This window comes from Oryx dammah, unplaced genomic scaffold (genome assembly GCF_014754425.2).
Source record: "Oryx dammah isolate SB20612 unplaced genomic scaffold, SCBI_Odam_1.1 HiC_scaffold_28, whole genome shotgun sequence".
In the NCBI taxonomy this organism is placed as follows: Eukaryota; Metazoa; Chordata; class Mammalia; order Artiodactyla; family Bovidae; genus Oryx; species Oryx dammah.
In genome coordinates this window covers 56,819,931-56,834,042 of record NW_024070212.1, presented here as the reverse complement: position 1 = coordinate 56,834,042, position 14,112 = coordinate 56,819,931, and the positions used below count along the sequence as shown (strand labels likewise).

General features: G+C 41.8%; 1 protein-coding gene across 1 annotated transcript in view; it reads right to left on the bottom strand.

The window, feature by feature from the left end:
* Positions 1 to 5,975: 5,975 nt before the first annotated feature.
* DDAH1 (dimethylarginine dimethylaminohydrolase 1) overlaps positions 5,976 to 14,112 on the bottom strand; it is a 154,624-nt gene continuing 146,487 nt past the window's right edge. The window contains exons 5-6 of the mRNA XM_040232421.1: positions 11,260 to 11,403; positions 5,976 to 8,998 (exon numbers count right to left, since the gene is read on the bottom strand). Coding sequence (XP_040088355.1) covers positions 8,882 to 8,998; positions 11,260 to 11,403 — 261 coding nt within the window. The 3' untranslated portion in view covers positions 5,976 to 8,881. The remainder of the gene's footprint in view (positions 8,999 to 11,259; positions 11,404 to 14,112) is intronic.

The following is a 14,112-nucleotide window of genomic DNA, read 5'->3' as shown; positions in this document are numbered from 1 at the left end:
CACAGAGTCTCCTTGATCTTACAAAGTTTCCTAGATTTTCTTGACTAAAAGTCTTCATTTGATGTATACACTTATAACCATTTCCAGAGACTTTAAATATTTCTTTAAAAACTTTTTTTTTTTCAGTTTTGGAGGGGAGCCAGCCATATATATTCTGATGCTGTCATACTGGAAGTGGAACCCTTCTTACTATTATTTAATAGATGAGGACAGTGTTCATAGATAGTGAGACTGGGGAAGTGAGGGTTAGAGGGGAAAGGAAAGTCACTGAGGATCAAAACAGTACAAATACCTAATCATAGACTTTCAGAGTGGAGAAGGAAATGGCAACCCACTCCAGTGTTCTTGCCTGGAGAACCCCAGGGATGGGGGAACCTGGTGGGCTGCCGTCTATGGGGTCGCACAGAGTTGGACATGACTGAAGTGACTTAGCAGCAGCAGCAGCAGCAGACTTCCAGGGTGGTGAAGGATGTTGGATGCTACCTACATCAGATTTTACTGGATAGAGCAGTCCCTGCAACCACTCTTGGATGTGGTCCTTTAGTTTCTACCTGAATACCCCCCAAGAATGGGGAACTCACTACTATTAGGTTAGACTGAATATTATCCGCACGAGCAACATAACCATGTAAAATCAAAACAGCTCATGCCTAGCAAGGCTGACTATATATAGAAACAAAAGGGGAAAATGCAGAAAATAGGTTCTTTGGAATTCTAAGCAACTTTATGTCACCAGCGGGTCATGGGCACACAGTGAAAAGGCAACTAGCTGTTTCTGGACACCAGGTGCCCAAGTGACTGCACTAATTTTAGAACTAACATAGTGTTCACTAAAGAGGCCCAGGAATCATGGGTCTGGAATGTGCCATTCTCTCACCCTCAGGCTGTGCAGACTCTTGTTCTACTGTTGATTCTGCTCCAACCATTTTCTGATACTGAGAGAGAGAACCACAGCACTGGCATGTGCCTAAGGAATTTGCTAAGAAATAGGATTCAAATGCCGACCTTGAGAGACAGAGATGGTGATGACTACTCTCTGAAGGGTCGAGAGCTCATTTTCATCATGTCATTGTGCTGATCATCTTCTACTCTCCCTGGATCCTTTCTCTACCCTTCTCTGCCAGTTCTGTGCTGGCCCCTGCAAGGGGTATCACCTTGGACCCCCGCTAGCCATCTTGACATTGTGTCTAGTCGACAGGGAGCACCAGCAGGTCAGAAAGCGAGAAAGGAGAAACCTGGTCTCTGGCTGAGCTGTGGCCCTTCATTCTCTCTTCTGGATTCAGCGGCATCATTTCCTGTCCTCGTCCTGCTGGGTTTAGGGTTGCTGGTCACAACTCGTTTCTGGGCATCTCACCCACTCTCCCTTGTTTGTATGTTGAACATTCACATCTTTGAAACAGAGCTTTGTTAAAAATCTCTTCATCTGATACAAATGAGAGTGAATTCTATTTCCTATCAGATAGATTCCTTGTTACCACCTTTGTTGCTGTTTGTTGTTCAGTCACTAAGTCATGTCTAACTCCTTGCAGCCCCATGGACTGCAGCACGCCAGGCTTCCCTGTCCTTCACCATCTCCCGGAGATGTGCTCAACATGTTCTCAAACTCATGTTCCTTGAGTCAGTGATGCCATCCAACCATCTCATCCTCTGTCATCCCTTGCCATGGTAATAATGTTCCATCTGTCTCCCTTAATTATTATTAAGCCTAGAAAGAAAGCAAGCCCCGTATTGCTGTCCTAACATTAACTCCAGGGGAATCTCATATGCTCATCTGAGTCCCATGTAAACAAAGTAGATGACTTTGTTCATATCCTGTCCTGGAATTTTAAGCCTCTGTTGGATCCATGGCCGTGACTCTGTTTATTCCAAAGCTCTTTCCAGAGGTAGAAGAGCTAACATTTTTACACAGCTCAACTGTTGCTTGGAATCAGAACTTGTTTGGTTCCTGAACTTTTCCTGCAGTGGTGTGAAATATGCAGAGTTTGAAATATGCACTCTTGTACCTTGATGGGAGAGTGGGAAATTTCAACACATAGCACATGGTTTCTTTGTTTAATTTTGAGCAGTTGTCCTCTGAGTTCTGGCCCAAAGCCCTGTCTAATCAATAGGCATCCTTGTCTGTGGGCAGGAACTTAAAAAAAATAAATAAATAAAAGTTTAAGCATAGGAAAAGCAAACCACCTTCAGAAGTCTGTGCTAATTCACCCAAACTCTTTCTTTGTATTCATAGCCAAATGACTAAACTTTCTATTTATAAATAGAGAGGGCTTCCTAAGACCTAGGGACCCATCGCCGCTTGTAGGCATTCATGTCACAAGCCAGCCCAAGCTATATTTTACCAAGTGGTTAAGGGGCAAACTGGTTTGAATCTTTTATTTATTTATAGTGACTAACATACTTGGCACTTACATGTTCTCCCAAAAGCCTGATAAACCCCCTTATCTTGTGCTTTAAATGGTTCAGCTTTCACTGAGTTGGAAATGAGTGTTTGGAGAGGGAAGGGAGATGAGGACCATTCCGATTTGCCAGAAGTTCCCTAAGGTAGATATATCTTTGGAGCAGCCTTGTCGGGGACCAAGGAAACCTGTAAATTCACCACAGAAGCCGTCAGGCCAGCTTACAGGCATCAATGATGAAAATTCTGAGTTATTTCTGGAGTAGGTGATTGATGTGTCAAATAGAAGATGACATTTTGATGGGCTCCAGACTTGTGATAGGAGTTAATGAGGATAATGATGATGATAATGATATTTACATTATACCTTTCTTCCAAAGAACCCTGTAGTCCTTTTATCTCATTTGCCTTGAAAATATCCCCTTGGAGTTGGGAGAGGAAGGTGTTATTAATCTGTTTTTCAGGAGAGAAAATAGAAAGTTAATTGCCCAGCTCTCATTTTCATGATGAGAAGAGATATTTCAATGATGAATTATATTTGAGGAGATTAAGTTTAGAAGAACAGCAGACTCAATTCCCGGTCATTGCATACAATGCTGCCATATCATATTCCATTTGTACAACTCCTTGTCCCCAGAGTCTTCAGGGGACACTCCCAGACTGCCAGAGTGAGTGAAAGTGAAAATCGTTCAGTCGTGTCTGACTCTTTGTGACTCCACGGACTAGACAGTCCATGGAATTCTCCAGGCCAGACTACTGGAGTAGGTAGCTGTTTCCTTCTCCAGGGGCTCTTCCCAACCCATGGATCGAACCCAGGTTTCTCACATTGCAGGTGGATTCTTTACCAGCTGAGCCACAAGAAAAGCCCAAGAATATAGGAGTGGGTAGCCTATCCCTTCTCCAGCAGATCTTTCTGACCCAGGAATCAAACTGGGGTCTCCTGCATTGCAGGTGGATTCTTTACCAACTGAGCTATCAGGGAAGCCCCAATTCTGCCCCAATATCCAAAGCCCTTGACATTCCAACATCCATTGTCTCCCTGTGCTCTTGTATTTGTTATCTCATGTTTCAGCCAAACAAATCCATTTGCTGGGCTCTACCATGTGACCTGATAACCCCATTCTCCTTTCATAATGTTTACTACACTTTCTGTAACTTGTTTAACGTCTGTCTTCCTACGTGGATGTGAATTCTAGGAAAGCAGTGGTAGTTACCACTGTATTGCCAGGGCCCAGCAGAGTTAATGGGCACACAGTAGGTGCCTCTGAAGTGCACACCGTGCTCTCCTACCTCCCAGCTTTTGCTCTTGCTATTTATTTCCCAGGCCTCCATCCTGGCTTATTGAAGCCAGAGCTGACTTTTCAAGGCCAGATTAAGCCCTCCATCTGTTCGCCCCTACTCAGGAACCGCCATGGCACCCTTCTTTTTGGTGGTTCCCTTACCTTCTGTTGTGTCACCATCATCTGGGTACTTGTGTGGTCTTCCTTTCCTGCCCCTCTCAGATTGTCAGCTCTTGAAAGACAGAAGCTGCACCCAGGAGCTTGGCATAGTGTGTGTGCGTGCATGTCCAGTCGCTTAGTCATGTCCGACTCTGTGATCCCATGGACTGTAGCCCACCAGGCTCCTCTGTCCATAGGATTCTCCAGGCAAGAATACTGGTGTGGGCTGGCAGAATGTGGGCACTTGCTAAACTGCTCACGTGTTTGTTGTTGTTGTTCATTCACTAAGTTGCGTGTGACTCTTTGAGACCCCATGGACTGCAGCATGCCAGGCCACCCTGTCCCTCACTCTCTCCCAGAGTTTGCCCAAGAACGTGTCCTTTGAATCGGTGATGCCATCCAACTGTCTCATCCTCTGCCACCCTCTCCTCCTTTGGCTCATGTGTCTAAAATGATTGTTGATCAGAATTCTTCATCCAGCAAATTCTCATTTTTCAGAATCTGAAGCTTGTCACGAGAGGGGATTTTTATCTTCGTTCTTCTGGAAGGCTGGGAGGAAGACCAGTTAGGGAAGCCCTGCTAATTCTTGCCTTAAAATAGTGCCTCCCTAGGACTTCCCTGGTGGTCCAGTGGTTAGGTCTCTAAGCTTTCAATGCGGGGGGCACGGGTGTACCCCCTGGTTGGGGAACTAAGATCCCGCATACTGCACAGTACAGCCCCAAATCAAAAGAAAATAAAATAAAAAACTATCTCCCTTTCTCCTCTGAGAGTAGCACTGAACCCTGGCACTTGGGTGGAGGGTTCCATTTCCTGTGGGGGCCCAAAGCAGTTTTGCAGGGGGTGGCAGTTGGCAGTTTTTAGCTTCATCACCTATATTAATACTCGCCTAAATAATGGAGAACTAACCAATGCATCATCAGCTGAGAGGTGTGACTAAATCAATGAACTCTCCAAGGGATTTTAGTATTGGTCTGTGCTTTCAGTGGGCTTTTGCATTCACCCTTCAGTTACCGTAAGAGGACTACAGATTGAGCTCACCCTGCGGGTGTGTGAAAGCTTGTATGCAGAACATTTTTGATAGCCTGAAGACCCCGGCTACTAGAAATATGGGCATGCTGACCATCTGTGATATAACATTCCATATAAATTAGAAAGAGCTGCTGTACAACTGTATCATGAAATATTCAGGGCTGTTAAAATTGCTGATGTAAATCTATATTTATTGACATGGAGAGATGGCCACAATATATTGCCAAGTGAAGGAAGCAGGTTATGAAACAGTGTAATTATGTAAAATTATCTCATATTTACATCTGTATCTGTGCGGATATTCTCCAAAATTAAAAAAAAAGTGTATGTATTTGGCTGTGCCAGTTCTTAGCTGCAGCATGCAGGATCTTCATTGTGACATGCAGACTCTTAGTTAGAGCATATGGGATCTAGTTCCCTGACCAGGGTTCAAACCTGAGCACCCTGCATTCAGAACTCGAATCTTAGCCCCTGGACCACTAGGGAACTCCTCTCCAAAATTTTAATAGTAGCTATCTGTAGATGATAAAATTTAGGGTATTTTTTCCTATGTTTTATGTTTTTTGGAGGGTATGGTGTGATTTTTATTTTTGTGATGAGCAGTTATTATCTTTATAATGAGAACAATGAAGCTACTTTCAGTTTGCAAAAAATTGTTGCAAATAAAAAGCTTCATTAAAAAAAACCTTCAAATTTCCTTAAAAAAATGCTTACTGTAAAATAAACAAAACAAAAAACCAAACTCTTGCATAAGCATAACAAAAAAAACTGTTCAACTGTCTCTATAACTAAGCCATATTATAATGTGCTGATGACAGTCAGGAGTAAAAGAAACCAGGGAAGCTGTTTCAAGGAGGAACACATGTGAAATCAAGGTCTCCTGACCAGGCATGGATAATATGCATACTTTTTAAGCACCAGAAGGATTAAGTATCCTTCAATTATCATTTTAATCCAAGCTTTGGATGGCAGCTGATTTACAGATATAGTATGTCTAATCCCATATCTTACAGGAAAAGAGAAAAAAACCTTCCCATCTCTGATAGCAAGGAAATGGTGATTTCATTCATCATAGAAGTTTCTGTTGCAAAAAAGAGACACAGGCTGTCAAGCACAGTACAACTCACACTTTATTCCATCGTGATCGGTATACCTGTAGGATCAGGACAGCAAGAGACTAAAATCAGTGCAGAACTTCTCTGGACTAAAGGGCCGTGAAAGGCATTACTGGTTTTGGCACACAGAGTGGATAACCATACATGGCCTGCAACAGGATGGTCAGCAAGATAAAATGCACGATAAATCTAACACCATGTGGAAATCATTTCTGAGTTTTGTAGGATGTTAAAGAGTAAATAATTACAAAGATTAACATGCAACTCTAAATAAGTCACATTGTTCATCTGCAGACTATTTCCCCGGTTCGGGATGAAGAGATAGCCTTAGGAATCTGTTCACAGTAGCTTGAAAGAGCAATCAATACACAGGAGAGAGATCTGCCTGCTGATTTCTATAGCAATCCGTCACAGTTGAGAAATAATGCCGCTTCATGTACTTTCTCTGTATTGTCCTTAGTAAGCTGAATCTTATTGACCACGAGATTCCGACTCAACTGTTATTTACTTACATACAATTTCTAATGTCCTTATAATGTCAAAAAGCAGTTTCTGTTAGTTTATCCTTGTAAATCACATGGGACAAAAGAGGAACCTATATAATGGGGCAATGGGTTGTCTTTCCTCTTCAAAGATACTATTATGCTGATGAGTACACCAAAGAAAGAATATTAGTATTCTGCAAGTATTTTAGGTTTTCACATCATCATATCACAGAGCGGGTCCAAAGAAGCCAGTCTTGTAGGTGATGGAACAGTGCAGAATAAGATTCTGTAGAAGAGGCACATAGATTCTAAGTGATTTCTTGAGACAAAGAGAATGAAAGATGGAAAGACGCAAAGAAAAAGAAAAGTGAAAACAGCCTTCTGTTAGAACAAACTGTTCAAAAGAAAAATTGATCCACTTTCAATTTACTAAACATAATAGAGAACAGTTCTTTAATTTGGAATGAGAGAAATAAAGATATTGAAAATCATAAGCCAATTAGCTTTACTAGTAAGCCTGAAGTGGCTCATTGCATTCATTTTCCTGTGGCTGTTTTTGAGATGTTGAACTCTCCTGGGGAGGATTTCTGTTTTTGCCAGCATAGGGACAGATTTAATCCAAAAGGGCAGCTATAACTGCTGAGGACAATTTTATTTATTAACTTGGCATGTGGATGACATTCATTCTCTCTGTGGCAAAAATATATTGTTCACCCATGATGAGACGGTTGGAAATATGACAGTGATCAAGATATGTTTTAGTCATAGGATGCATGAAATTAGATATTTGTATGATATGAATATTAAATTTAAGCAAAAAGAAAAAGGAGGAGGAGGAATTTCTTCAAAGTCTGACGTAAAATCATCAAATAAAAAACATAGTGGTTAAGGATGTCTTGTATGCTCAGAGGTTTCTTACTTCCATTCGCTCAGGGGGAGAGAGAATGAATGAAGGTATTCTCTCTTGGTCACCAAACATAAAGAATGTCTGATTACAAACCTGTAGGTGAGCAGAGCAAGACTTAAAGTAGCATTTCTTAAACTCCCCGAATCTTAAGAAGCCAAAGGCAATATAGGAAAGGTGGAGATGACTGGGAAGTTTGATAACATGCCTGGATCAGTCACCATTCCTTGGAAAGTACCATTTCCCCAGGGTTGCCAAAAGGCTGATTCTTTCAGGTTTAAGTAAAAGACAGCTATCTCTCCCTTCGCTGCAGCATTGTTATTTGTTAGGAGATCTGTGTCAGTTTAAGCTTGTGTAACGGGAAGGCTAGACAGGAAATAAATTTCAATTGAATTCCACAGTAAATGTTGGATATGTCAACGTAGAATTGTCCATTGTCTGTAGTTGGTTTCAAGCACCAAGCCTATCATTTCCTGAACATGCTCCAAATGGCTTGCACTAGCCCATCTACAATCATTGTTAAATGTAATGACTCTTTTGAAAGGAATAACTCTGTAGATCAGGAAGAGTGTAGGGGTAGAAGGGTGGAAGCAGGGTGAGTTACAACCGGGGGGAATGAAAATGAGTTAAACGAAAAAAATTCAGTCTATTCCTCAAGGTCTGTAAATGGCCAGTAATGAAGCAAAAATTCATGGAATGTGACTTAAAGACTTCCTGAAGTGTTGTACCCATGGAGTGTTTCCAAGCTTCTTGATCTGCAGTCCCCTAGCAACCATCTGACGCTGAATTCACCTTCTTAGGTGCGGTGCCCTACTTCTTCTGGAATTTAGATCTCTGGGGCAAACTCCATTGGGAATTGCCTCTGTGTAGTTAAGTCTCCCCTCAGCAGCTGCTCTGATTTTCGTCACACTTCTGCTAAGGTGGACCCTTCTGGGGGTCAGTGGTGTGATGGCAGAAGACGCAGCCGTGAGGCGGAGAAGACTGAGAGACAGCGTCCGCTTGCAGGAAGGTGTGGCGAAGGCGAGACCCCGGACTCTACCTAAGGTCAAGGTGATGGTGAAGTAGGAAAAAAAGAAAAAAGAGAGAAGAGGAGAGGATCCCTGGACAGGGAATTTCACAGGAGCCAGAGATGATTAATGACAAACAGAAAGAAAACCCAGTTTATCTGATTGATCAAGAAGACATTCGTCGGCATATATTGGCAACTAAATGATTTTCACACAGATAATACAAACACTAAAACAAATGTTTCCTTACTAGTATTAATCACATTTCAATAATTCATTAGCTCTATATTTTCTAGATTGCTTAACTCGTTGAGCAAATCCACAGTTTAGGTACCACTGTGAGGGGAGGGGGTGGGCGAGGTGCAGAACCAAGGAATGAAACTTAGAATTGTAAACCAGGGTTAGTGGCGCAGTGGCACAGGAGATTGTCAATGAAAACGACAGGAGTGGGTACAGTTACCGGCTTTAGGAGTGCAGTACTGCCGGATACAAGGGAGGGACTGCGACTCAGGAGTCTACTTTCTTGTTAATTAAAACCGAGCAGCAGGTCAGCAGCCCGTCCACCTTTTCCAGTTCAGAAATGCTCACGGGGATCAGCATATGGTCCTTCAGCTTTTCATAAACCTGTAGGAGGAATCAAGGAAAAGTAGAGAAGGTTCAGTTTCTGCCTCTGTTTTCCCTGGCCCTCCAGCCCCAGCCCCAGCCCCACCCCACCCCACCCTCTGCCTGGGATAGATAATGCATTTAGCTTGTGAGTTCAGGCTTTTCATACATGGAACCCCAAGGTATGCATGTCACTGAGACCACACCCATGCCCACAGCGAAACCCATAAAGCGAGCAGCACTGGTTAACCACCAGCTCGCTGCTCTAACCTCAAAGCCAAAGATGTGTCAGAAATGTGGTTGTTACTAGAAAGGCCTTTATTCTGCCCTTGTCAGTGCTGGATTAAGTGATATATGAAAGTCTGTGGCCTTGATTTCAGTCTGAGTATGACTCTCTCTCCAGACTTTAAAACCCTCTCAACTATGTTTCTTTCCTTAACAAGCTAACTAGAAACACTTGCCAAAATATGATTTAAGTGAAGGGTTTCAGGTCAAAGTGCTTTTAAATGACAGGTGTGAATTTTAGAGCATCTTTTGACATGAATAGAAAGAAAGCGTGTGTCAAACCTTCAAATAAACAGTAAACAGATTTTTCTCTGATGATAAATCAAAGCATATTGTTTTTAAAAAAATCACTTGAAAATATACTGTCTAAAACCAATCCACCATGCTTCTGTAGAGTGTACTTGGTTCCTTAAAATTTGGTACCATGGTTAATTAAGAGTGGTGGAATTAGAGCTGCGTTCCAGCCCCAATTCTGTCAACTCATGGTTTCAAGTGTGATTTCAGTCAATTAGCATCCCCACGGGATTATTTCTCTGTAAGACTGGAATAATATTAGTGCCTGCACGGGCTGCTGTAATGGATGGATAGGGTAATGCATACAGCACGCCAGGCACAGTGCCTGGCACAGAGAAAGCCCTCTATAAACATGAATAGTGTTACTGTTTTTGGTGACAGACCCAGGGCTGAATTCAGAAGCAGTTAATGATAATCCCACTATCACATGGTTGATGTGGCTGAAGAGGTAGGTATGAATGATCCAGAGCCCCATCTCCCCAAGTAAGTTCAGTGACCAGGGTGCTTACTGATACTGCAGATTCCAGGGTGGAAGTCCAGGAACCTGTATTTTTAACTACTTTGATGCACATTAAGATATGAGATCCAGTATTCATTTGAGAGCTGGTTAAGACACAGTCTGGGGGGTCAGGGGTCCTCTATTTTCCTCAGATTCACACTTTTGGCCATGACAATAGAAAAAAAAAATCAGCTTATCCTCCTCCCCTTCTTCCTTTTTAATCTGCTTTGGGAGATCCTGATTATGAGAATCAGCCTAGTAATTATACAGTACTGAGTTTTTAAAAGGTAGCAAAACTGTTTTATAAAAATGTTAAACCTAAGATACATGCATATAAAAAAAGAGAGATCAATGGTTATTAAGGCTCTTCTGTAATGCTTCGTATAGATATCTTGTTCCTTTGGGCAGAGATGATGCTGAAATGCCTGAAAAGGATATGAACCCTTGAAGGATCTATGGATGAGCACGCTTGGATCTGTTTGGTATGATTAAAATGAAATTACTAAAGTATACAGGTAAGACTGGCAGAGTGCTCTGAAAACCTGGGAAGACCAGTCTTTCTTTCAGACCAGGAAAGAATTCCATACCAAGGAGGCAATTCCCTGTTTAGAACACAAATGAAGAGATACTTGTAGGGCCCAGCTGGCTGGTTCTGAATGTGCAATATTTTATATTTCTTCCTGTTCTCTCCTTTCAAGACTTTGCTGCCTAGGATATGTAGCCCTTGCTTTTCTGCAGCCCTGACAACGAGCACTCTTCTCTTTGGGTCATTCCTACTTCTCTGCCTTAAGGAATAAACGGCCCTCTGTTGAGGGGCAGCTTAGATTTGTCAGAAATAATGACACAGTTGACCTGTGTAGGTCTCTATGCTTGATGAGCATGTGAGTGTCAGGAAGTACATTTAATCAGAGCTGGAGCACAGACTCGGGAGATCCAATACTCATTTGAAAGGCTATGAATACCAGGCATGATCATCTCAATTACTCTGCATGCATTACTGACCAACGACACTAATGAGAAGAGCGAGCTAAATAAACTTTCCTTTGGCCCTAAATTATGTTATCCTTTTGGGCTTTCCTAATGATGTGTTTAGGGGGAAAGGAAGCCCCTGTTATTTGTCACTCGATCGTGAAAAAAATCCTTAGGCAGGAAGGTTTTGAGGAGGTCTCCCCAGCTACTGTGGCAGGAAGGACGTTTTTATTACCTTAGCACTTTCTGGGTACTCTTCTGGGGTTCGGTGCAGCAAGACGTGGCCTTTGCTGGGGATATTCAGGTATAGGCAGTTTGCGGCCGTGTCATCAGGCACCGTGAGCTTGTCGTAGCGATGATCACTCATCTGTTGCATGATCTATAGAGAGACACAAAGCAGGCCTGAGCAGAGCATCTCCCACATCGGCCAACAGGCGGGCAATGTGGCAGGATAAAAGCTTGCAACCTCCACCTAAGCATGCTCCTCTGTGTTGAAGTTTGTCCGTTACCTCCAGTCACTTAAAACCAGAAAAGGAAAACCAGATGTAACTATTGTTCTTTGGAAGAATTGTAAGGGTTCTTTTAAAAGTGTTTTTAAGGGTTTTAAAATGTTTAATTTTTAAGTTTTTGTTCATAAGATCTATCAGAAAGACACACAGACAAAAGGCCCCGCTGGGGTTTTGACGATATCCTTGGCTGAGTTAGCAGGACTGCTCTGGTCTATAGGGAAAAGAACTATAGCAGCAATCAGAATGGTCAGTTAACTGATTAGCAATAACTGCACATGTATGTGCACAAACATAATTTCTTCTTCTAGGGGCATTTATTAATAAATTGAATTCACTTGTCTGTTAGCAGGTGCTATCCTGAATACAATGAGCATAAAAATCCCCTGGGGGAGGTGAATGTTAAAATCATATTCCAAGGTCTCACCCCTAGGGATTCTAGTTTGACAGATTTGAGGTGAGGAACAGAAATTTGTATTCTGAGGTCCCTCTGGGTAATTCTGAGGGAGATGGTCCCTGGACCACACTTGAAGAAAAACCAACTTAGCAAGTCTATTCATCAAGTAATGAGTTTATTAGAACCCTAGTATAAAACAACTTAAAAATAAGACAGATGAATTCTACAAAGAATTCATCTCATCTTTAGCCCCTCAACAAATTAAAACAAAAATGCAAATAACAACCTCCCCCACCTCCTTACCCCCACCCCATAACACCAAAAATATCCAAACATCAAAAGTGAAAACAAGTATTATTTTGGGCTTACTCATGTAGCTCCTTTCCAAACATCAAAAATGAAAACAAGTATTATTTTGGGCTTACTCATGTAGCTTCTTTCCATTCTTTATCGTTATCTATACGTTTGAAAGAATCTGCCAAAATGTCATGCCATGAAGATATAACAAGATCTTTTCATTGTCTGGTTCTAATCTACATTTCCAGCTAGGTCTTCCTTTACCCCTCGATATCTGTGTGGAAATGGGCCTTATATTCCTAGAACCCAGAGTTAGGTCTCTTGCGCATTCAGTCACAGAGCCACTGGAAAGTAAGATTAATGTTGGGAAAGAGTGGATGAGATACCAAGCTCCCTGCAGAAACTTCGTTCTCAAGAGGATGTGAAGAGTACAGATGGTAAGGTCTTCTTGACTCACCATCAGGTAAATCATTCTCTTTTCCTAGTGGGGACTATGTCAAGGGCAGACAGAAACCAGAAGTAATATGGAATATCCTTCACAGAGAAGGAAACATCGGGAGTGGGGATGAGCTTAAGCACTATATCAAAGGTGCAGAGACGCAAAGATAAACAGGGAAATGTCCAGTTTTTGAAGAGGTCACAGCCTACTGGAGTAGACTGTCAGACAAAGAGACAATTGTATTACAATAAGAACAAGCAGAGCACCATGCTAATAATTTTATATGTATTATTGAATCCCCAAATTCCCATTTTACAGATCAAGAAAATGGACTGAGAGAGGTCAAAAAACTTGACCAGGCTCATGCAGGTAGATTTAAATCCAGATTTGTGCAACTCAAAACTTAATTTATTAATCATCTCACTTTGCTCTCTTTCTTAATCTTCAGAGCTGCAGCAAAATCTTTGTCCTACAAAGTACCATATCATTTATTTTTCACTTATTTGGTACTTTTAATTTATGGTAAAAACTGACCATGGTACCATTTATCATGGTACTATTTCTTCTCTTTTCATGTGTAATCTTATTAAGGCATGGTACAGTTTGGATTTGACTGGACATCTCTCTTGGACTTTTAAATTTAAATTGTTCCCTGAGGGGAAAGACCCATAGGATGAATCACCCACCAGTAGGGTGGGCGTTTCTTTAACACCTAGACTGAGAAAGCTCAGACCTATTCCATACATATGGGCTTCCCAGGTGGCTCAGTGGTAAAGAATTTGCCTGCCAACGCAGGAGATGAAAAAGAGTCAGGTTCGATCCCTGGGTTGGGAAGATTCCCTGAAGGAGGAAATGGCCGCCCACTTCAGTGTTCTTGCCTGGAAAATCTTGTGGACAGAGGATTCTGGCAGGTTACAGTCCATGGGGTTGCAAAGAGTCAGACATGAGTGAGAACAGCACAGCAGCAGCAGCCATTCAATACATGGACAATTAAGAACTATTCTAAGCAAATTATCAATATATTCAACTTAGCTCTCTTTTTGAAATGGATATGCTGCAAAATAATATGAAGAGGCTTGTTTAAGAGAAAAAAATCCAGACCCAACTAACTCTGATCTCTTATGAATTGCTATTTAATTATATCTTATGCAGACTTTCTTTTGGCTGCTTTCAAAACACAGTAATAGTAGCTTCCCTTTATCATTGTGTGGGAAGGGACACATTAAGACCATGAACTCTGGACTAAGACCTGGGTTTGAGTCTCAGTTTTCTCCTCTGTGAGCTATAGAAATTCAAGCTCTTTTTTTTTCTCACTTCTTAGCTTCCTCATCTGTTGTTGTTCAGTTGTTCAGTTGTGTCCGACTCTTTGTGACCCCGTGCACTGCAGACTCCTCATCTATAAAGTTGGGATAATAATGGTCTTTCACACATTTATTATGAAAGATAAAT